Here is a 22,152-nt window from a genome sequence, read left to right as displayed (position 1 = left end):
GCCTCAATAGAGGGTACAGGAGGCTGCTTCTGCTATGCGAAAGCTCATTTTCAACGACTGGAAAAATACTTGGCAGCTTTTTATATTTAGGGCGGCGGGAGACTTGCAGGGAGCAAATTGGGCACAAATCTGAATTATGAAAAGGAAAAAAGAAATGGCTGTCATTTTAAGACTACCTTTTCTCTATGAAGGGTTATTCGCAGCTCGCTGTTAACAGTATTTCAATGTTACGGCACATTTCGGGGGTTGAGAGATTTGGTGCAAAAACTGCATTAGGAATTGTGATGGCGGAGGAGAGCCATAATGGCTGAAAAAAGGACTAATACAATTTGAGAAAATGTACAAAGAACATTTGATTTCTGCTGTGTATTGAATGTATATCTTCACACACATGTGCAACACTCTGGGTTCCTCTAATTGCAGGTTAAAGCCAACAGCAGATAAGAGGGGCAACATTAACCCTCAGCAGGATTTGCATGATTGCTGTCTCTGTTTCAATCACTCAAACCTCTGGCCAACATATATAGCTTTTACATGCACAAATGCGTAAATATGGTCTGCACGGCTTCACATATCTCTGGGAACATGTTTTTAAGGCAGCCCTGATTAGTAAGCCATGGCCGTGTGTCAAGTGTTGCAAAGAAAGTGATTTGTGGTTTGGCATATATTATTTATGGGAAGATAAAGAGATGAATAGAGATGAAGTGAGAGCGAGCGATAACCACAGGAGATGGGTTTGTCCTGTGTGCAAAATGTATGGCCTTATGCATATTTTACAAAAGAGAATACTAACATTAATGCTCTTAAAGACTCCGCTGCATATTCCATATCAGCGTAGCAAACAGCGCTTAAATGCCAGATGAGATGGTGGATCAAAGAAATCCACCTGCAGAGCATTAACCAACGGTGGGATTAGGTAATGCACCTCCAATTTACCCCCATCGCAGCTTAGAGTCACTGCTGAGACACCCACACAAACATGTCACAGGGATTTTGGTAGCAACACTTTTGACAGCCAGGGCCCGTTCGTATAGTCGTCTATCCTTCCTTCCTTTCCTTACCTTCTTTTAGTGGGTTTAAAGTCACAATCTGTGACACTGTGGAGGTGTTTCTGTTCTCCATATTGCCAAAAACACAGTGATAAGTGCTACAGCCAGCTAAAGCTTCTGCAGTTATAAACACCCATGACCAAGCGGATCTTTTACCTGGAATATTTTCTGATGCACAGGAGAAACTTTTCTGTTTTGTTCATAATAAAAAAGATCCTCATGACAAAAACATAGGAGGATAGGATTAATAAAAGGAAAAGAAAATCGTACTATTACAGAAACAAATCCTAAACTCACAGCTGTGTCCTCGCCTATATCAGCCCTCCTGTCTTATCTTAACTCAAGGCAGTAACGTATCATTATTTTATCATAATGAATTTATAGATAGTTTTAAAACTGTGATTTTTTAAAGTTATTATATTTACTTTATATTTAACTTTATGACTTTTTACCATTGTATATGAATGATTGTTTGCCTTAATGATCTATGGATGTATTGCTGCTTATTTAAAACTGTCTTGTAGGGTGTCTTTTAGTGATTTGAATAAAATGTTTTTATCTAATTATAGATATGTATTATTATTATTATTATTTGGGGGGATGGAACATCCTCCTGCAATATTCAAATATGCAAAAAGTGTCACCCAAATATCTTGATAACAAACAGCTATATCACTGTCGACTCTGAGAGATATGCAAAGTGTCAAAAGAAATGATACTTTTTGAATGGTTAACTTCTTGCAATGTTATGCTAAATTCCTGTCAGTAGCCTAGCTAACATTCATATCTTGCATTAGCTAGCGAACTGTCTATACTTTCTGAGCAAACACCATTTTGCTAGCGTTGCATCTGTTAATGTTGCTATCATCTGTTTATAATAACACTTCACTTCAGTCAGGATACATGAGACGTTATGTTAATGTCAATACATATGTTTGCACTTGAACCTTTATTGTGGAAATAAATATTAATCAGCTAAATGTTTCAATGTTCGGCTGATTTGCAAATGATAATTAATCAAACGTCACTAATGACCCCAGACACCTGGATGTATGAAGACACCTGGATACAGCTTTGAAGGCCCGTTCTTTTCTATGCTGTTTTTGCAGTTATTTTGAATTTAGGACAGAGTCTATGCCATCCTAACTAATGATTCTCAACTTTGAAAAGTTAGGATGATTCTGTAATAACTAAATCCCCATTCTAAGATAATGTAGGTTATTATTTTGTGAAGGTAGTTAGGAAACATGTTTCTGTAATAGTAAAAATCCAAAATGTCATCCTAGTCTGAGATTAAATGGGATTTTAGGCTTAGAAAGTTTCTGTAATGAGGCAAAGGAACAATAACTGGGTAGTTGATACATCACAAGCAGCGACAGACATCATGGCTGAGCAGTTAAAGGAAAGAGAACCAACGACTGAGACTTCACAGAGACTGAATCCATGAAACAACATGTTTCTTGCTTGATAAATTGGCAGGAGGTCTCTGGGACCTCACGGAGCTCATATTAGCACACTTAATCAAAGATAATCACAAACTTGTGTGAGTTGAAGCGGGACCTGAGAGCTCATTTTGTCTGATGTAGCCTGGTTAAATCAATACTTCATTCAAGGAAATAGAGGGACGAACTGGGAAAAAGGGGGAATGACACAAAGGAAAGGGCACAAATGAGGTCGGGAGGAAAGGATCTACAGGAGAAGAGGAGCCTCATCGTGAAATTAAAAGAGGAGGGGAGCGAGGGCTCAAGGAAAAGGAAAAAGGAGTACACAATGACAGCAGTAATCCATCTGAAATCAACTTGCAGCTTGACAACAAGGCTTTGGTTCTGTGGCGTACAGCCCACCAGTGACTACCTTTCAACCCTGCACATCCTGCTGCTCTGCGATAGGATAAGAGCGGAACGGACGGCGCTAATTGGCTTGCTTCCCTGTCGGATTTCAAGGCCGCAAACAGAGAAGTGTGAGGGGGAGAGGATATATCACGTTGTATGTGGATTTGTAAACAGCGGTTCAAAACGCCGGCTTTCATGTCCCCTAAATTGGCGGAAGGGTGTTGGTGAGCTGTCACAGCGGGACGTGTGCTGATAGCGACAGCGAAACATTGATCCTGACTGACTGAGTGAGTGACAGGACGCAGGGACAGACGGGATGTGTCAGTGCCCAGCAGGGCTGATGGGGGCAGCTAAGCAATGACACACCCGATGATCGGTTACATGCACTGCAGATGCAGATGAAGTAACACGCGGGATAAACAACGTAAAGATACACACACCATTTAGCTGAATGTCACTCTTGAGCAAGACTCGCTTGGTGACACAAGAGGATGTTAGTCACAAACTATATCCTTCAAACTCTGACCTCCTGATTAAGTCATGTTGGATCAAACAGGATTGGATAATGTGTCTAATCCACACAAAAACAAGACCAAGTGTGAGCTCAAGCATAAGCTGTGCACACTGGAATTAACGCTGTGATCAGTTTCCCAAGGATGAGAAACTTATGAAAATATGTGCACTGTAAAATCTCAAAAGTTGATCTTACTCAAAATAATCAAGGAAACCGATTTCCTTAAAAAAGTAAAGAAAATTAGACTATTAATCTAAATTCATGTGTACTTTATATCGTATTGTTAAGTTTACTCAAAATCTAGTTCTACTTAATTTTGTGAAGTTGTTTTGTAAGTTTTAGCAACTTCAGTTAACCAAGTACTATATATCTGTAATCTGCCAGTTGTCAAATTTGTATTTTCTTAAACATGGTACTGAATTTTGTGAGGTAGTTGCGACTCAAAAATGACAAGTGAAATTACCTTGTTCTTTATAAGTTTTAGCAACTTTAGTGAACCAGATTAGTCTGACTTAACTTGATCATGACAAAGATTTTTTTTTTTTTTTTGTTTTATGCCAACAATAATATTGTTGGCAGAAGTTTTATTAAAATGAGAGGGTGTAATGTGAATCTCCTTGTTTGATAAAGACATCTGAAACCCCTGACCAGCCTGTCCTCTTTGTTCTGCAGGAGCATGCGGATGTGGCAGCGGTGTTGAGAGAAAACAGCCGAGCAGCCTGAGCTCCAGTGTTAGTCTTTCTGCGGTCTGTCAGTGGCGCAGCCCCCGAGGCGATGTTACAGGCAAAGACTTCACTGCTGTCTGCTGAATACAGACAAGACAAGCAGTCAACCTCTGCTGAGGAAGGTCTGAAGGGCACTGCCATTTGTCTGGGCTTATTTAGCAATCAGGGAGACAGGATGCGAACGGGGCTTTGAGAGCCTGCTGATGAAAAAGAGGAGACGAGGGCATCACTCTATGTGTGGAGGGAGAGAGTGGCTCACAAACACTGAAAAAAAATCAGAGGATTTCAGTCATATCACATGATTTTCATCAGCAGATAGCGTGACGGATTGTCATGGGACTCTATATGTTAATTTTTTTTTTCATATCTTTTTTAAAATATTTGATGCTTATTACACTCTTTTAGCAGCAGGGCCGCTGCTGGCCATTTGGGTGCCCTACTCACCTGTGTGCTTCAGCTTAGCTTAAACAAAATAATTCATCATTTAGGCCTGTAATTATTATGACGATCGGCGCAGTTGGTGCCCCCTCAGCACCGTGGTGCCCTACGCATGGTGCGTGGTGCGCGAGTCCGTAGAGGCGGCGCTGAATAGCAGCAATACTTGATGCAGAGAACACCTGACATAGTATAAAGAGTGAGAAACTCTAACAAAGGTGAGAGGGAGGGGAAGTGGTTCAGAGTGATTTAACCAACTGAAACCTGGATCGACATCAATTTTCTCGTGCTGCGTTCAGACACCTTTCACAGGTGCTTGAACCTGATTTCTTGGAAAAACATGAGGAAAAGGGCAATGAGGCAAGAAATGTTTTGCACATAGCAAGAAATAAGTCAGTTTAGAAAAACATTTAAGAGAACTATATATAAGATTATCATAATTATATGTTCAGAATTATATTATAGAATTAAAATCATGTTTAGGTAATTTTCTTGTACTTTTTACCAATGTCTTGCTAATTTCTGGGTCATTTCTTCTTGAAGTTGCTCCCTGCTTTCACACCATGCTTTTGAAAGAAATGAAGCCAAATTGCTCAGGCTTCAAAGGGTTAAATATCACAGCTGGATAAGTTTGATATCAGCTGGACTAAACAGTGTAAGCCGTATGGATCTTTGACCTTTAATTGAAGCACTCTCATTATGCCAGCAGGTGTAATAATGCAAAACAATGAATGACTCAGAGCAGCTGTGGAGAGAAATGACACACTGTATGTGGAGTTAGGAAATGATGCTCTTCATATAAAGAGGATCACATATGGATTTAGCAAAAAACAAATGTTGCCACAACAAATGGGATCTCCAGAGGTCACCTTACACCCAGCTGTTTGCAATATACTGCCGCCAAAATCAACTTGTTCTTCAAACACTGGCGCAGCTAAACTAAATATTTGTGGCCGCTGAAAGGACAGGGCCGACTTCCAACATTTGTTGTGCTAGCTGCTGTTGCGCACACGTTCACTGCAGAGGGAAATTGAGGTCATATGTTTATAATTTGCCCTTTTCCTAATGCTGCCATTGGAGTAAAATAACATTTGAGGGCTGCAATTAGATTGAACCGCGCAATACTCTGGCTAATTAAGTCATATTTCAAGTTCAATAACGATCAAGTCGGCCAGATAAAGGCCAGAGAGAGGAAGGCTAGTGTGTGGTGCAACAATCTGGAAGCTTTTTATAAGACTCAGTGCTATTGTTGAGGAAGAAAAGCACTCAGCCTCTGTGTTTGGATCAACAGTGGGCTGGTTCTGAGTGTTTCTGACTATTGTTGCCAAATAAAAAGGATGAGTCTGCAACTGAGGAAGAGGAGAGGGTGTGTCCCTGTATGAGTGTGTGTGTGTCTATTTGTAACTACATGCATATGTGTGCCACCATTCATAATTGTGTCAAAAGTGCAAAGAAAAGAGCAGACCAGGGATGTGTTTCCCAAGTCGACTTTTGAGTGGGGGTTTCTTTGTCTTATCTGTTATTAAATTCATTATGCATTTGGTTCCAAAAGCAGGTTTTAAAGGGCTGGTCTGTTATTTATTTATTCATTTATGTATGGCAACTAACCCTTTCAAAATAAGAGCAGGCATGATGAAAAGAGAGAGAGATTCATAAACACAGACATGGAAAGAGAATATAAAAAGAAAGAGAAGGAACAAACATCACAGCACCACCATTTAAACAGAGAAATGAAAAAAAAAAAAATGGAAACGGTACTGTATGCCTGTGGTGTATAGATGCAGAGATTACCTCCCAAACATATAAACACAATCTGTCACACAGCTAGCAGTGTCAGCTCCTACATATTCTGCTGCAGAGAAACAGCCAAAGCTGGATGTGTGTAATAAATGGAACTATAGGAACATTTTATTGGGGAAATGAAGCACTAGCTGGACTGGATTTTAGGCAGCTTAACACTACTACAACCTTTCAGACATGTGTTCCTGTCTGTAACTCCGGCTCCCTGTGTGTGTCCTTCATCTCGCCCTTCTCTCCCCTGCCCTACTCTCCACCGCCGGCCTAACCATGTGAACATCTCTTCCATTACTGCCCTTGACACTGTGGCCGATTGGATTCTTATCTGCCATCTGTAGGCCAACGCTCCGCCTGCGCTATCTCTTGCCACAGTCTAATTGAATCTCAAGTGTTGGAAGTGCAGTGATACACTGACCACACCGTGTCACTGCCAATAGATAAGGATTGGAGGATTGGACCACCACAATCACGATGGGGACAGGTTGATAAAGGGGTGACAAGCGGCTTGCGTTGGTACTGTGTTGCTGGGACTTTACTTGGATTGAGAGATAATGGATACCCTCCATTACAGCGAAGGTTGTGCTCATATCCAATAATCCAATATCCCATAATCCTGCTGGGCTCAGTGGGTAATTTGTTGAAACTTAACCAAGGGAAAGTAGGACAGCTGTTTGCTACCGATTTCTATGTAGATACCGTCTACAGGAAGGACGCAAACGGTATTTTGTTTCCTTTTACTGCTGATCTTAAACCAGCTGAGCCAACCTCAATCTGAACTGTGCCACTCCGAGATAGGATAGTAACGTTAACAATAGTGCAAATTCTTCTCTGAAAAAGTTGTTCAATTTGGATACAAACATAAAAGTTGATAGTTTTGGGGGTTTTTTTGGGCAATGTTCTTGTTCTCTAAAACATTTTTTGCAATTTCTTTTTCTCAAAATATTTTTGGTGATTTTCAAAGAAAACATGCCTTCCAAAATGCAGGCCTGCCAAAATAAAAATCACTATTTATCACAGCCAGACACTTTACAAACAGAAATTATACATGGATTTTCAAATTTCTGATGGTCCTTGTACACATCATGTGGGATGAACACTTCATGCATTTTCCCCGAGGCATCCAAAGAGGCTCAAGGAAAAATATTTTTAGCTTTGGGGAGGGTGAAAAAAACCCAAGCCAGTCAATTTTTCACAAACTTGACATGGTCAGAATGGACTCGCAACCCGCCAGCTGGGAACCACTGATTTAGAGAATCGAGGTCCCGTCATGGACGTCTTTGGAGCTGCTTTGCTATTACCATCAAATTACCATCGGTTAACCAATCTCAAAGAGACGTCTTATTGCCAGATAGTTTAAATAAATAAACCTACATACCTTAAGAGGCCAAATCCTTTCTTTTTGGTCTTCTTCTCCAGATCCTCCACAGAATCGTCTGTCTTCTTCTTTCCTTTAGTCTTTTTCTCTTTCTTCTTCCCTTTGGTTTTCTTCTTCTTCTTTCCATCCTCTGCATCCAAGCCCTGGCGAGAGGAGCTGCTGACGGGTGTTTCGTGGCCGGAGCTCTGCTCCGACAGGTCGTCGTCTGAGGAGGGAGAGGGGCAGAGGTTGCAATATATGCGTGGATACAGCTGGGATACAGATTCATAAATGCAGCTGCATGTATAACATTTATTATTTAATTCAGTATGCATGTACACTTCACTGTGCTGTTGAGACATCTACTCAGTAAGCTAGTTAGTCCTCTAATAGGCAGCTTTGCTGCCAGTGCAGGGGGCTCGCCAGAGGCAAGTCTCCACACCTGGATGGGTCCAGCCAGCAGCTATATCCACGTGCTATGCTGAATTTAAACATACACGAAAAAGCCATCCAAAGAAAAACCTAAGTGGGTGTAACAGTAGTAAAACCAATTTGCTCACATTTCAGAGGTTTAAATGCTTGTGCAAGGCAAGTTAAAAGGACAGTTTACCCTACAATTAAAGTACATATTTTTCCTCTTACCTGTAGTGCTATTCACCAATCAAGGTTGTTTTGGTGTAAAGCGCCGTAAGCCGAATAATGGAAATTAAACATGAGATTTGAATTGAACTAGCTGTGCAAAAACTGGCACGGTCCTGTAGCAAAACCACTGTCTGTCAATTTTCTTGTATGCTGTTAAAAAAATCCTAAAAATCGACAATTAAGCAAGACAAAGTGTGCAAACAGCAGCATCAGGTGATGAAAATACCTCCAGAAAATTAGTCCTTTAAATAAATACACATGCAGGCAGACATCTCTATGATATCTCCAACCCTCGAAAAACACACCAAAACAATTTGGACTGATTTATAGTACTACAGGTGAGAGGAAAAAATATGTATTTTTGATTTTGAGGTGAACTGTCCCTTTTTGACAATTCTCAATTATGGTTTAATGTTTCATTGAAAGTAAAAGGACTCAAATTCAGGCAACCGGCTTAAGACAAAAAAAAAAGAAAATTTCTACACAAATTTAACTTGTATAATTGCCATTCTGTGCCAAATGCAGTCAAAGACAGACTTCTCATCTAATACAACCGCAGATGGGTAATTCTTCACACTCCAGATTTTTCCAAACATCATTAGTCAACATTCTGCATGAAGTCACTCATTTCAGGGAACATGGAGGATAATTTCGCTAGTAATCACACACTCAACATCCAACATGTCTGTGGGTTCATAAGGTAGAGCACTAAAAATATGCTGCTGTAAGATATAAAGTCGCTCTTCCTAAATTGCTGAGTGGATAAAATCATGTAGCATTTCATTAAGGTACTTAGGCTAAGCACTGTCCCTTGGCAGGCCTCTGGCTCTTCTTGAGTGCCAGTGTGCTATAAAGCCTAAGGGATGTGCGTTGGCAGTGAAGGCTCTAATTTAAAATGGATACAATGTCTAGAAGAGATTCCTATATTATAGCAACAGTGACATTAAAAGAAACATTTTCCAAAGTGTTCTTGTGTGTCTTTCACTATTTCTGTTCATAAAATGCCCCTAAGAAGTCTTACCATCTTCAGAAGGTCCATCGTAGGACTTGTCGATGGCGATGCGGAAACTCTGGTTGCATCCCCGGCCTCTGACCATATGTGGCCGCGGGCGGTGAAAGGGCACCTGGGCTTGGCTGCGACTCTGCTTGGCCTCCGACACGGCTGTCTGGAGACTCTCCAGGGAGCTGGACTTCATGAGGCCCAGGGTTGGGCCCAGCGCTCCAGCAGCCGAAGGATCTGAGAGACAAAAGAGAAGAAGACGGGAGGGTCTATGAGCGATGAGGTGGACAGATGCTGAACAGAGGACAAGAGGGAGTGCAGGGGGAAATAAAGAAAGTGATGGAGGAGGAGGGAAGTTTGCTCCAAAATAAGATATGCTGCCACTGATCAAATGGGACAGCATGGTTTTAAGTGTTTAAAAGACTCTGGGTATGGAGATCAAAAGCTTTTAGCTAAATTTCCCTACTGCTTATAAAACATTACACCAATACTCATCTTCTACATTAATATTTCCTTATTTAAAGGATTTTTCAACTTGAACAGAAGCTGAGATCAGTTCATTGCAGGATAGAAACAAGGAGTGGGGACAAGGCACTTTGAATGAGTTATGTGAGGGAGCACTGGAATGAGTCCACACTTGGTCCATTTGTGCCAGATTAGGTCCAATCCAGTATAAAGTTGTGCATTGCGTCTACTGAATCCAGTCAAGGATGTCCAAAAGTTATGCAAGCATTTATCTTTTCTATCTATTAACCTTGCATAATCAGTCTCTGAGAAATCTTTCACACTTTTCAGTCTTGACATATTTTGTTCTTCTTCTTCTCCCTTTTTTGTGTATATTGCAGCAATGGGAGTCACACTTACAAGTCTCAGTTAAGTCTCAAGTTACTGTGATGAGAATCAAGTTGAGTCCCTGATATGAAGCAAGTAAGACAAATGGAGTCATTACTGAAGTCAAGCAAGTTATGAGTCAAGTCATATGAACTTCTCAGATGATTAGATATAAACATATAGCTAATATGTTTAATGCTGTGATAGTCATGTCACTGATTTTTGATCTGCAGACCTGTCCTCTTACTTTCAGACAACATAATCTTTGAATCCCTTTGGTTTTTAAATTTTTGGATGAGCCTGCTCCATAATAGCTGCCTCGTGTTTCACCCAAGCAGCAACCAGAAAAGAAGCCAGCGCAGAAGTGCAAAAAACTGCAGTTTCTCTAATGTCCACTTGCTCCAAGTGAGAGTCAATTCCCAAAGACCCCCATGTCAAAATGCTTACAGCCTGGTACATACACGGTTTTGGTCTCCACATTCATGACAACTGTCATGCATGCTATCATAAAATGATTACTTGTGGTTCCAAAAAAAACCCAAGATGGAAACAGCCAAAATGTTGAATTCAAGGCTTCAAAGCAGCAATCCACAAATCAATTGGGGATGTCACACTAGCTGCATCCATTATTTTAACACAGTCTATGGTGGGAAGTCTGCATGTCCTAGCACGTTGCCACGTTTGCACGCACAGCAATAGAAATCATGAAATCGTGTTTCAACAACAAAACTGAGCAATATCTTAAAAAATGCAATTATCTCCTTTAAAAAAAAGGTCCTTTCAAGTCATGAATAACAAGTCAAAGTTAAATCAAGTCTTTTGTCTTGCAGTCAAGCAAGTCTCAAGTTCTCATGTTTCTCAAGAGTCCCCCATCTCTGATATCTAGTGTTTTGTTTGGTCTTCGATTGAATTTCTTTGTCTTGTCTAAACATTTGAGGGGAAAAAAACAGCACAAACCAAAGAAGAATATCTGAAACTATAAAGAAACATTGTAAGGAAAAAATAAATCATAAAAACGTATACTTTAAGGCATGAGATCAAGCTATGTTTACTTCAGCAGAATTAAAGATTATTATAGATCGAAAGGAGTCTGGACTGGACAAGAATTATAGACTTTTTCATGGTTTCTTGGATTCAGTCAATACACATTTAAAACTATAAAATCATACATCATTATATAATCATATTTTAATTTATATTTATGAGGAATATATTATTTTATTATTTAATTTATACTAGAGATATTGATGTCTTGGCCTAAGTTTTTTGAAGGTTTAGATGTAGACCGACTCAGCAAAAGATCACCTGATTTTTACCTGAGAAATCAGCTCACACACCCTCTCCCTAATGGATATAGCTTTTTTTTTTTGAATGAACCTCAAAAAGGTTAAAGCCCAGAAATATAAAGCTATGAAGATGAAATGTAGAGAGAGAGAGGGGTAGAGGAAATCGGGGGGTGAAAAACAGGCTTGACAGAAATGAGGAGAAAGTCAGAGTCCTATAGGAGCAACATAAAGGAGGGGAAAAGCAACGATGAATGAGGTGGAGTGGTACAGGGACAGGTGAGGAGCGGCACTATGGGAACTGACAGGCTCATGCATAAGCAAGAGAGAGCGGGAATAAATGAACTGCCATCATACTGTACTCAGGTATGGCCTCCAAGTCGAGGGAGGAAGAAAGGGGAGACAGAGGAGCGGGGAAGTGATGAAGGCCACAGCTGATTCAGCAGGGGAGCGGAGAGGAGAGGAGGAGGCGCCGGGGAAATGTAAGATTTGAGGAAATGCAGAGCTGTAAGAAAAACGGAGGGGGAAAAAAAGGAGAAAAGAGAGTAAATGTCATGCCAAGGGGGAAGCCGCCCTGTGAGAAGTTGAAGGACAGGGTGACCAAGAGTGGTGAAGAAAACGACACACCAACCCAGCTGTGTATCACAATGAAACAGTGACTCTTCAAAGAAGTTACAGACAGGTTGCAAGCGGTGTTTTTTCTGTCGGAAACTTTCCTGTAGGGATGACTTTCTCGCATCATGGCACTCACTGCTTAAGACGTCATTTCAGAGGCTTCAAAGCTCCGAAGTAGAGCAGGAGGGGGGGAAAGGAGAAGTGAAACTGAAGCGGCGATAGAGTCGAAGGAGGGGGGAGAAAAGTAAGCGGAGCGTGGCTGCCTTTTAAGTCCTAAATTGACTTTCTGAGAGGAAGTGGGATTTATGGGGAATAAGGGGTTATAAATAGAGAGGGGGGAGCGCTCAGGAATAAAACGCTCAATTTGAGAGGCAGGATTTGTGTCACAAATGTAATTACGGCTGTCCAGCTCGCAGCCTGATAGAATTAAGCTTCTTGCCAGCACACTGCTGCACTATACACAGAGAGACTGTGTGTCTGAAAGCGTGGGCATGTGTGTGTGAGGACGACAAAATGTGAGAATTTTGGGCGAAGAAGAATAAAAATTAAAAGTCATGCCTGTATGAGATAGTGGTGTGTGTCCTTGACCGCCACAGATGAAATAAGAGAAGACATTTACTTTTGCGAGTGTATGTTTGTGTGTGAGTGGACTCATTCCATGCATGTCAGGCGGCTGAGGCTGGAGGTAAATGAATAATGAGGGTTTAATAGGATGGATGAGTGGGGGAGAGGTGGCTATCATCGCCAGCTCGATCCAATGGAGGGTGAAATCAGCGTTTATCACATATCGCTGCCCGCTGTGCCAGCAGATGCTCGCACGGATCCATTCGCATCATGTCTGCTTGATTGCCACTGATTCAAGCTGGTGCACAGATTTGACAAACAGCCTAACAGCCAAACAGGCCAGGACGATGGCGATGCCCTTCACAGCTGTAACGCTCCTCCGTCCCAGATCAAGCAAAAATGTCACCTCCTTACTGTCTGTCTCGCTCCTCCTTATCTCACTCTTAGCCAGTGGAGAAGTGGGAAGACTAATTTTGGGTGTCACGGTCTCAGAAGTTACTTTTCGTGCAAAGACGATGTTTAACGTTGGCAGCTTAGGCAATTTAAAGGCTTGGATGACCATAAAAGTCCAAGTTGAATCATCAGTGCAAAAGATGTTTCACTGCATTAGAAAATAGCTGCTGTATGACAAAAAAGTTTTCAAAAAGTACAAATAAACTTCAGAGGAGAAGTCAAGTACAACTCCCAAGGTGCGTTTCTGAAGGAAACACCCAACTGAACAAAGCTGAAGATTACTCTTTGTAGAAGTGAAATAAATTCAGCATTCAAAGAACTTTAAAGTTGGATTATGGGGGTGGTGTCTGATGTATTAAGCTGCTATATATTTTGGTGTTTGGGCCCTAGTCTTTGGTCCCAGTTGTTTTCCAAATTTCCCACAGCTCTAACTGACGCCTCTGACCGGTTTGTTTTCCACAGCAACAGCAGCTGACGGCTCATAATTTGCCTCCCAGCTCCAATTAGGCCGCTGTTTTCTCCCATTGCCGCTACATTGGCACATGACAGAATACTTCCCAAACAACGCGTTTTCCATCAGGCCAATGTCTACCGAACTGGCATATGATGATGTCCAAAGTGAAACATCCCAATGAACTATGACACTGTTGTTTGAGGAGGGGCAGACCTGATCCACATGGTGTGGGTTTACAGTGGCGATGTTAGAAAGATAAAGGTCTTATACAGTGTAATTACATTATCCATGAAACTGCAGTGTTGAGGAACACTGAGATTATCAATAAAAGAAAACTTGAAATTGGGAGTTTACAGTGAAAAAAAAAAGATACATATAAACCAACACTTCTTCTGACAGACAAACAACTTCTTGGAAATGATGTGCAAGAACATCCTTAATGCCAAAAATTTTGCTGAAAACAAAGAACCTGCCAATTACCACTGTGAAATGGTGAGAAACACTCAATTATCCACAAAACACACCAACACCCACATAACCAGGGTGTCCTCAGGTATGAGACGCTTCAATTAAATGCTTTTTAGACTTTTTCACAAAGATTTTTGACCAGATTTAATACATATTTTTGAACAAATCATATTTTTCTTATTCATTGCTTTGTAGAAAAGTATAAAGATACATTATGTGGTCCTGTGCAGATAAAGAAAATACAGTTATCACATAGAGCTAGGTTGATCTACATTTTCCTAAATGATAATTGCAAGTATAAAGTAAAAGAAAGTATTCGTTTCTGTGCAAATTTTAAAGATTTGTATCATGAAAAAACTTTCATACCAAAGAGCTTGATTCATTTTGATAAAAAGAAAATAAAGATGAATACATTAAATTAGATAAAATGGTTATGGCAATTAAGACCTCAAAATTTCACATTTAAGACTATTGAATTACTTTGGAGGCCTAATATTTATCAAATTGAGGATATTTTATGGACCTGCCTGTCAAAAGCTCACACCTGCCATGTCAACATCTACCTGCACGCATGCCTATCCAACACACATCTAAATGTGATCTGCATATAGTGACTTTAGTACAGGCTGTCGTGCCTGTATTGAGCAGACAGCAGTGAAGTCGTTGCCTGAAACGTAGCCTTGGGGTCCCGCCGCACTGACAGGCCCTGCAAGGACTAACACCGCTCCATCATGCTACTTTGTACTTTTAAAGCGACGCCTTAAAAGTGACTGTGACAGAGCTGCAACTTGTGACTGAGGCACACTCATACAACTTATTCTCTGGTTTTATGTCATGGGGGTCAAAACATTATCAATGCTGATATTTTGTGGGAATAATTGAAAAATAATAATTGCAGTCTGGCTCTAAAATGTCTGTTTTCCCACCGCCGGCGCAAACTATCAATTCTGAATACAAGTTGTCTGCACACTAATTATTTCACCCAATGAACACAAGAATAAATGAACTCAGAAATGTCCAAATTACAGGCTTTGCCATGCAGATTGTGCAGTACAAATTTAATACACGGACTTACACACACAAGCACACACTGCGATGCCCTGCCACTGTGTCTTACCTATTACACCATCCAATCAACCAGCAAACTATTAAACAGGATATTGTCTTATTTATATTGAAGCTGACATTGTTGTTCCACTCAAAACACACAAACAGCCACACACATACACACACACACACACTTACACACATCCCAATAAAACCCCGGGCACAATGCTGAACCTGCCCACAGTGTCTCAGCAGGGTCTTAACACTTACCTATCAACTGGACTACAATGTGCTCCACAGCAAGCGCCTTTGCAGCACACTTGCTGAAAGGTTGCCACGGTTACAAGAAAGTGCCCCCTCCATCAAAACTGCTGGGGGTGGCAGAGCAGGTGTATGTGTGTGTGCGTGTGTGTGTGTGAGTTGCCAAGGAGACACTTTAGCCAACAGTGAAAAAAAGGGGCTTGTTGCTTCTGGCCATAGTTTTTTAAACACACACATGACCACACGGATGCACACACACACGAGAATCACAACATGTGTGCTTATAGAAACACACATGTAGGTCACACATCCACTTTTCCATCTACTATCCAATCTCAAGACTCACCAATAAAAACAAGCAGCCATTTTTTCTGGAGACCTGTAAAACAGGCCCTGACCTGCGCTCTGCTATAAAAACACATGACACACACACACACACACACACACACACACACACACACACACACCTGTAAAAGACAGCCTGCTCTCTGTGTCAACCTTTTCAATAAAGGTTATTCAATTTAATCCAACAGAAGAATTAAATACAGTGTTAAAAGCAATAGAATGGACCCCTTTTGTGTTACGCAGTTTCAATAAAAGTGATCTAATTCAAGAGGAGCCTATAAAATCTTAAATCACAATAGACATTAACAAATCTCATCTCAACAAATGTTTATGAATGGATTTGAGTTCTTTATATTCTACAAAGAAATGGAGAGAAAACAAAAAGGTCTCATGACACTTATCTTCATTGCTTAACCTTAGATTAAATTTACTAAATACAAGCCCCCAAAGCTTTAATGGAGGAAACCAATGATGACATACAACAGGTCCAAAGGGTAACTAGAATTACCTTACATCTTCTTTGTTTATTTTTGTATGTTATTGTGTAGTTATAGCCAAAAAACACGTTTTTTTCACCTGCATAGTATTACACATTTGACTTTCTAGGTGCTATATTGAAGGCAACCGAACGTGCTTGAGTTTTTTGAAGACGTCTTTAGTTCTGAACTGAAAAAGACACTGATGAGATGCAAAACATCTTCAAAAAACTTGAGGAAGACCAGTTTTCTATGATAAAGCACCTAGAATTACCGTGACCTGGATAACACATTTGACTGAACTAGTGGGATTTACTCAAAATAAACTACAGTGCCCACACACAACAAAGGCACTGACATGTTTTTAACAGTTTTTGTACAATAATAGCAATAATACCAAAACCAACATTTCATTGTTGGTTTTGGTCGTTTCATTTGTTGACAATAAGAAAAATATAGACTATTGCCAGCCTTACCCTTTAAATAGTGAACAGTGTTTCGGCACAGCAGTGGAAGAGCAGAACGTCACTAATGATCTGACTTCATACTCTGTCTTCATATCATATGAAAACTCAACTTCAAACCAAATCACTTCAGACAACTGTATAGCCAGTAAAAGCAAATCCAATTCATGTTATGGCCAATCACAACTCCACTCCAATTAAAGACCTGTCCCATCATTAAGCATCCCTCCATCACTATTTGAATGCACTCAGCTATATCAGAGGCAGAGGATGAAGCTGGACGGAGGCGCTGCTCTGGCAGTAATTGGGTTTAGCTGTTTAGATGTATGAGGGAATGGGGACATATGGGCCCGTATGTATTCTGCCTCCGTCTAGATGAATGGCTTTAATAACTGGAGGGGACTTAAAAGGCCATTTCATAATTACTGCTTACCTCTACTGGATTACAGCAGCACGGGGGGCTGGCAGAGTATGGATGAGGGTTGGAGCAAACTGTGCGGAGCGGGACATGTGCCATTTGTAAACGTGTGGTGGATACGAGAATGTGTGCACTTAGGGAGAACTGTAGAGAGCATAAATTCACATACACAAATCTACATAATGCTGAACTGGTGAAGCCCTTTATTTACTACTACACCACCAATAAATTCTGCTTTTTAGTCTCACACCATGACCTAAGTGGATGCAAGCGTCAGACTATTACGCCACATCGCATACACGGCTCTGTCCACACTGCATCCGTGAAAAATAGAGCTTCACATCATGTAAAAAAAACACTTTGATATCAGCTGTGGTCTCAGAGACATAACCACTGAAAGGATGTGTGAGTACTTATTTCCTCATTGTTCATATTCAAAACAGTACTATTGGTGGTAACTTATAGATATCACTGTTGTAGCTTCCACACCACATCATACAACCACATCCATTTTGTACAACAAGCTCGCTTGCTAGCATCCCACAATATTTTACAATATTTACAGAAACATTCAGCTCTCTCCAGCCAGATGCCATATCATTGTAGGGACTCCCTCACTGCCATCATGCCTCGTGCTGGAATAGTTTTTAGTTTGCGGTTAAGTTTGCTGTTCAAGGTTCCAAAACACAAATATCATTTTCTGTCAGTGTTTATAACGTGTCCGTTCAGACTGTGGTGGTATATGCTGTTTTGTATAGTTTATAGTTTACACCATTAGTGAGTTGGCTGTTAAACCTCATGGATCCAGTTAAAATGCACTCATTAAGGATTAAAGGCTGAAATGGCTGTGGATTTTGGGAAGAACAACCCAATGAGCCCATATAATTGTTTTCGACTCCGCAGTCGACACTATGGAGTCCTTTCACGTCCTCAGTTCCATCATCATCCAAGACCACAAGTGGGAGCTGAACATTAGCACAGTGAAGGATGTACTTCCTCCAGCAGATGAAGAAGTTCAACCTTCCAAAAACAATGATGAGTCACTTCTACACTGCAATAATCACTCCTCCAGGACCCTGAGACGGGCAGGAGGGATTGTGGCTGAACCCTCCTCTACCCCGGAGACAAAAGTCTTTGAAACACTCCCCCCCCGCAGAAGACTACAGTCAATCAAGACCAAAACCTCATGCCAAGAGAACAGTTTCCTTCTGACTGAAGACAATGCGGTATACATTAACGTCTTTACATCCATCCATTTTTATGCATTACATCAACGCACATCTTTGGGATTATATTTCTGTGCAAGGTATGATGTGGAGGGGTACTGATGTTTTTCGTTTACAAATTATTAACATTGCAAATACGGAATTTTATCCTATAAGATGTCCACAAAGATTTTCCTTAGTTTGCACTTGCAAAACGATAACAAATTGCAATTAACTGCACAATATGTTATCAGAATAAAAGCATATAAAAAAAAAACATTTTCTGGTGTAATTCATGCACATTTGTAATCCTGAGGGCTTTGGTTGAACAACATCATCATCTATTCACTTTTGTGACCTAATAACAGCTTGTGTGTATTTTTTAATAATGATTGATAAATTATAGACCTACATAAATGCTATTTTCAAATATTCAGATCCAGCTCTGTACTTCACAAATCACACGTGATTGTCAGGTGCAAGCTGTTGACAGTGTAGAAGGAGAAGAATCGGCCCTTACAAGAATAGAAATACAAGAAAAGCACACAGACACTCACAGATGGTGCTTACAGGCACAGACTGATAAATCAATCCAAATCGCCGCAACATGGTGACTTTCAGCTTAAATCAACAATGACACGCTGGATGCAAAGAACGGAGGGAGAGAGAGGGAGCGAGCTAAGCAGCGAATGACAGTGAGCGGCAGAGTTACACAGCACCCAAACAAAGAGACTGAAAACAAAGCAGAGGCTTCAGTGCTGGCGGGACGCTGGCTGGTTTCAAAGTCTTATTGTGTGGAGAAGAAACAGCAGTGGACTAATGGGTGCACGGAGCGACGGCACCGCTGGCTGTGCTGCAGGGTTAGCTGTTAGCTTGGCAACACTAAACAGACAACAATGGATTTCTTCAAGTGATCATCAGAAAACACACTCCAGATATACACACTGAAAAATGCTGAAGAATCAGGGAAACAAATAGGAACTGAAGCGACATCTGCAACAAATGCAGAGAAATGTGCATGAGGCTAAGATGCAGTAGAAGCCTCTGCATTGGCATATACTGTACTATGTGTGTGTGTGTGTGTGTGTGTGTGTGTGTGTGTGTGTGTGTGCTGGAAGAGCTCCCAGGTGTGTTGTAAGAGGGCAGCCTGACACCAGGGGAGATGTTAGACGCTAAGGGAGAAAAATGGGGGGATGAATGAGAGATATCTGTCCATTACTCTGGCTGTCTGTGGGGTGTTGACACACAAGCGCACACACACACACACACACACACACACACACACACACACAGGCACGAGGGTTGTCAAGAATATTGATTTATCAGTACATTTCAATGAATGCAAACTTCCCGTTTGTTTTTTTTAATCTTGTTTCTCCTTGCTGAATTCAGACATATTTTCTCGCTCATGAACGAAGCATAGGCAGAACACACCATCAGCAGCAGTTTGAGTCGTGCGGTAGATAATTGATCTGTCAATAGAGACAGGCCGCATTTAAGTCCCGCCCCCTCCAGGGGGAATACAATCCATCGCTCTACATTAACTTTGTGTTGCCTGAAGGTACCACCTTGTCTTTTCCATCAACTAGCAAACAACAGAATAATGTCTAAATGCTGCTGTGTGATGGGATGTACTGCCAACAATGAAAAGAACCCAAAACTAACTTTCTAAGATGCAGAACCAAAAAACTGAGCTTTTAAGAGGACAAAAGTGAACACAGATGTGTGTGATCAGCAGACAGAATGGAAGGAAACTGTGGGATCCTGACATTTTGTGAACTATGAGCAGCAAGTGATTTCCTAATTTGACCGAACTGTCGAGGTTGAAGCCAGCTATTACATTTCCTCTCTGGGAGACATAAGGTGCTACAATGATCCATTTCATGCTGGTATCTAATGTTTTTAGATAGCTGCACACATTTTGTGAGCATTTCACCCCTTGGTTGAAGCCTGTGGGTGTGGTTTTCAGAGTATGACGCTTTGCTCTGTGTCTCTTTCCAGTCAGAGCTGATCAGATTGATAGCTGAGAGGCGCAGACACTGCAGATTTTAAGACCCAGTGCAAAGAATGTTTCACTTTATCTGCGCCTGACGTTCTACTGCACCGTCTGTGCCCAGATTACGATCTGCACATTGAGGATGTGGTGCAGTCAATACACCCCAGTTCCAAAAATGGAAAAAATGCAATGTGGCAGTAGATGTTTTAATCATAACAGGCCGCCACAGGTAAATTATTGTGCGGGAAACCATGAAAATGGCATTAATATCAATATTTTTCAAGGCACTGTATGTAAGTTAGAAATGTCACTATCATGACATTCACAGACCAGCTCCATGGCAGCAGCCTAGTTCAGATTCAGTTTGCTGAATCAGTGGCAAATTTGTCAATAAGCAAATTCAGTATGCTGAACCGGCGGCCGTGGAGCCCATCAATGAATGAAATCACTCTGATTGGCCGTTCAGCTCAGCGTAACAAAGGATAAACGGAAGAGAGGAAGTAAACAAACAGCTAAAGTTAAGGGGGAGCGAGGTCGAAACAAACTGTTCTGAATGACGATTACAGATGACTGTTGGGGGAATCTCCTCTCATGCAGGCATAGAACATATGTGCTGGTTGACCGTCAGTTTGGTGTGTTCCTGTGCAGCTTTTTGGCTGAGACACATTGACATTAGGCGACAGCAGGGGGCTTTCATCACCGCTAGTTCTCGGATGTGGGCTTGGTCTTAACAGGCAGACACTCTCACTAAACATACAGAGTCACGAGGAGACGCTGCACTGTTCTGAATTGAGAGAGGAAACTCCAGAGACTGGAGCATGTTCACCATAATCACATAAGGCTGGAACAGATACAGCTGCAGAGGACGTTGAGAAAGAAAGAGAAGGCTGACGATAACAGAGAGCGAGTGAATAAAAGAGGATCAGCCTGTTGAGAGAAAGAGAATGAAAGTGATCATACAGAGAGAGAGAAGGATGTAGGAGAGAAAAAAAGAAAGAGGGATGACGGCTTGGGATTGAGAGGATACTAAAACTGGAATGAGCCTGGCAACAAAGAGCAGGAGAATAATCAAGAGAGAAGTGACGAGAGTGGTAGCAAATATGAAAGCAGAAAAAAAAGAAAAGAAAAAACAACTAAAAGCTTTATTGAAGATGGAGACTCCTTAGACTGAAAAAAGAGAGGGAGAATGGGACTCAGTGAGTAAGTGACAGAGAGAAAGATGAAGCGAGAGAGAGAGAGTTAGAGGAGTGAGGCACTCCTCGTAGCGGCTCTAGCCAGAGAGAAAAAGGGTTTTAGCCAGATTAAAGAAGCCAGGCAGGCCTCTTAAGACCATCCGCCTAATGAAATATGTCAAAGCCCATAAAGAAACACTGAGGCCATTTAGGAAGGAGGGGGCGCAGGAAGCTAGGCAAATACACTGCGTCAGCAAAAATGAAAAACACGAAAAAGCCCTGTCAATACACATTAGCTAAGATGTCAAGGGAAGGGGGGATGAAAAAAAGAAAAATCAAGAAAGGAACGTTGCAGCAGAGAAATGGATCGCTTTATATATCATATAGGTTATGGGTGCTGATCAGAAATGCCAGGAAAATCATAGGGGGGAGAGACAGGGGACTATTCGAGGGGGAGAAGGAGGAGGAGGACGAGGGGGAGTGGAGGCGAAGCCACTTGTGTGAATGCTGAGTGTGGGGGATTTGAGGTCACCAACAGAGCTCGGGACATTTGTATTCCACCTGCAACAGGCTTAGTGGGCTTGTTGCAGGTGGATTTAAGAGATCGGTGTACGTGTGTGTGTGTGTGTGTGTGTGTGTGTGTGTGTGTGTGTGTTACAGAGACATAGAGGCAGAGAAGAAGTCAGACCTGTCTCTCAACATCAGAACTAAAATGCTGGTCATGTCTCTTTTGTTATATAAGCTTTGTTGCC

The 22,152-nt window shown here is 41.3% G+C and overlaps 1 protein-coding gene across 1 annotated transcript in view; it reads right to left on the bottom strand.

Annotated features, from left to right (window-relative positions):
- pard3ba (par-3 family cell polarity regulator beta a) overlaps positions 1-22,152 on the bottom strand; it is a 198,092-nt gene that overhangs the window by 70,024 nt on the left and 105,916 nt on the right. Inside the window, 2 exon segments of the mRNA XM_042513093.1 lie at positions 7,728-7,932; positions 9,370-9,585. Of these exon segments, the coding sequence (XP_042369027.1) occupies positions 7,728-7,932; positions 9,370-9,585 (421 nt within the window).

This window comes from Plectropomus leopardus, chromosome 24 (genome assembly GCF_008729295.1).
Source record: "Plectropomus leopardus isolate mb chromosome 24, YSFRI_Pleo_2.0, whole genome shotgun sequence".
NCBI classification, from domain to species: domain Eukaryota; kingdom Metazoa; phylum Chordata; class Actinopteri; order Perciformes; family Serranidae; genus Plectropomus; species Plectropomus leopardus.
Note: the sequence above shows the minus strand (reverse complement) of the source record. Positions and strands in the feature narration are given on the sequence as shown.